The 684-nt window shown below is 66.7% G+C and overlaps 1 protein-coding gene across 1 annotated transcript in view; it reads right to left on the bottom strand.

Moving 5' to 3' along the window:
• The window catches only part of LOC119594347 (brain-specific homeobox protein homolog), a 1,295-nt gene that overhangs the window by 128 nt on the left and 483 nt on the right, over positions 1–684 (bottom strand). The window contains exons 2-3 of the mRNA XM_037943406.1: positions 586–684; positions 5–296 (exon numbers count right to left, since the gene is read on the bottom strand). The exon at positions 586–684 is cut by the window's right edge and continues 220 nt beyond it. Of these exons, the coding sequence (XP_037799334.1) occupies positions 5–296; positions 586–684 (391 nt within the window). The remainder of the gene's footprint in view (positions 1–4; positions 297–585) is intronic.

Raw genomic sequence — 684 nt, 5'->3', positions numbered from 1 at the left:
GGTTGGGCGGGACGAAGGGCTCGACGCCAGGCGGAGGCGCTCCATTTCGGACTCCTTGAGGCGCTTGTCCTTGGCGCGGCGGTTCTGGAACCAGATCTTGACCTGCGTCTCCGTCAGGCTGAGCGAGGCGGAGAACTCGGCGCGCTCGGCGATGCTCAGGTACTGCTTCTCGCGGAACTTCTTCTCGAGCGCCAGCAGCTGCTGCGTGGTGAAGGGCGTGCGCGGCTTCCGGTTGGGCTTGTGCTTCCGCAGCGTGACCTTCATGGGGCCGTGGAAGCGCGGCGGCTCCGGGGACTCTGCGGGGGAGAAGCCACATGAGACTGGGATGGCTGCCGCAGGGGGGGCGGGGCGAACCTGCGCTCGCCCGGGGCCTCCCTCTCCTGCGGCCGAGGGAAGCCGGAGCAACATGCGGCTCAGGACAGCAAGGCTAGCAATATGGTCATGACTGGAATTCTATCTTTAAGGTTTTTGGAATGAGACTGAGCGCTCGTTATGCAATGGAGTTTGTGCTACGGTCTTTAGGAACAGCGTCCACGGGCGGGGCACGGGACCCGCGCCCGCCGCAGAGGGCCGGGCGACACTTACTGTTGAGGGCGCGGAGAGACAGCTGGTGGTGCAGGAGGGGGAGCGACGGCCACAGGCCCGCCTGCAGGTGCGGGGGCAGGAGGGTGTGAGGGGGCGGCG

Source organism: Penaeus monodon, chromosome 33, assembly GCF_015228065.2.
Source record: "Penaeus monodon isolate SGIC_2016 chromosome 33, NSTDA_Pmon_1, whole genome shotgun sequence".
Classification (NCBI taxonomy): domain Eukaryota; kingdom Metazoa; phylum Arthropoda; class Malacostraca; order Decapoda; family Penaeidae; genus Penaeus; species Penaeus monodon.
Note: the sequence above shows the minus strand (reverse complement) of the source record. Positions and strands in the feature narration are given on the sequence as shown.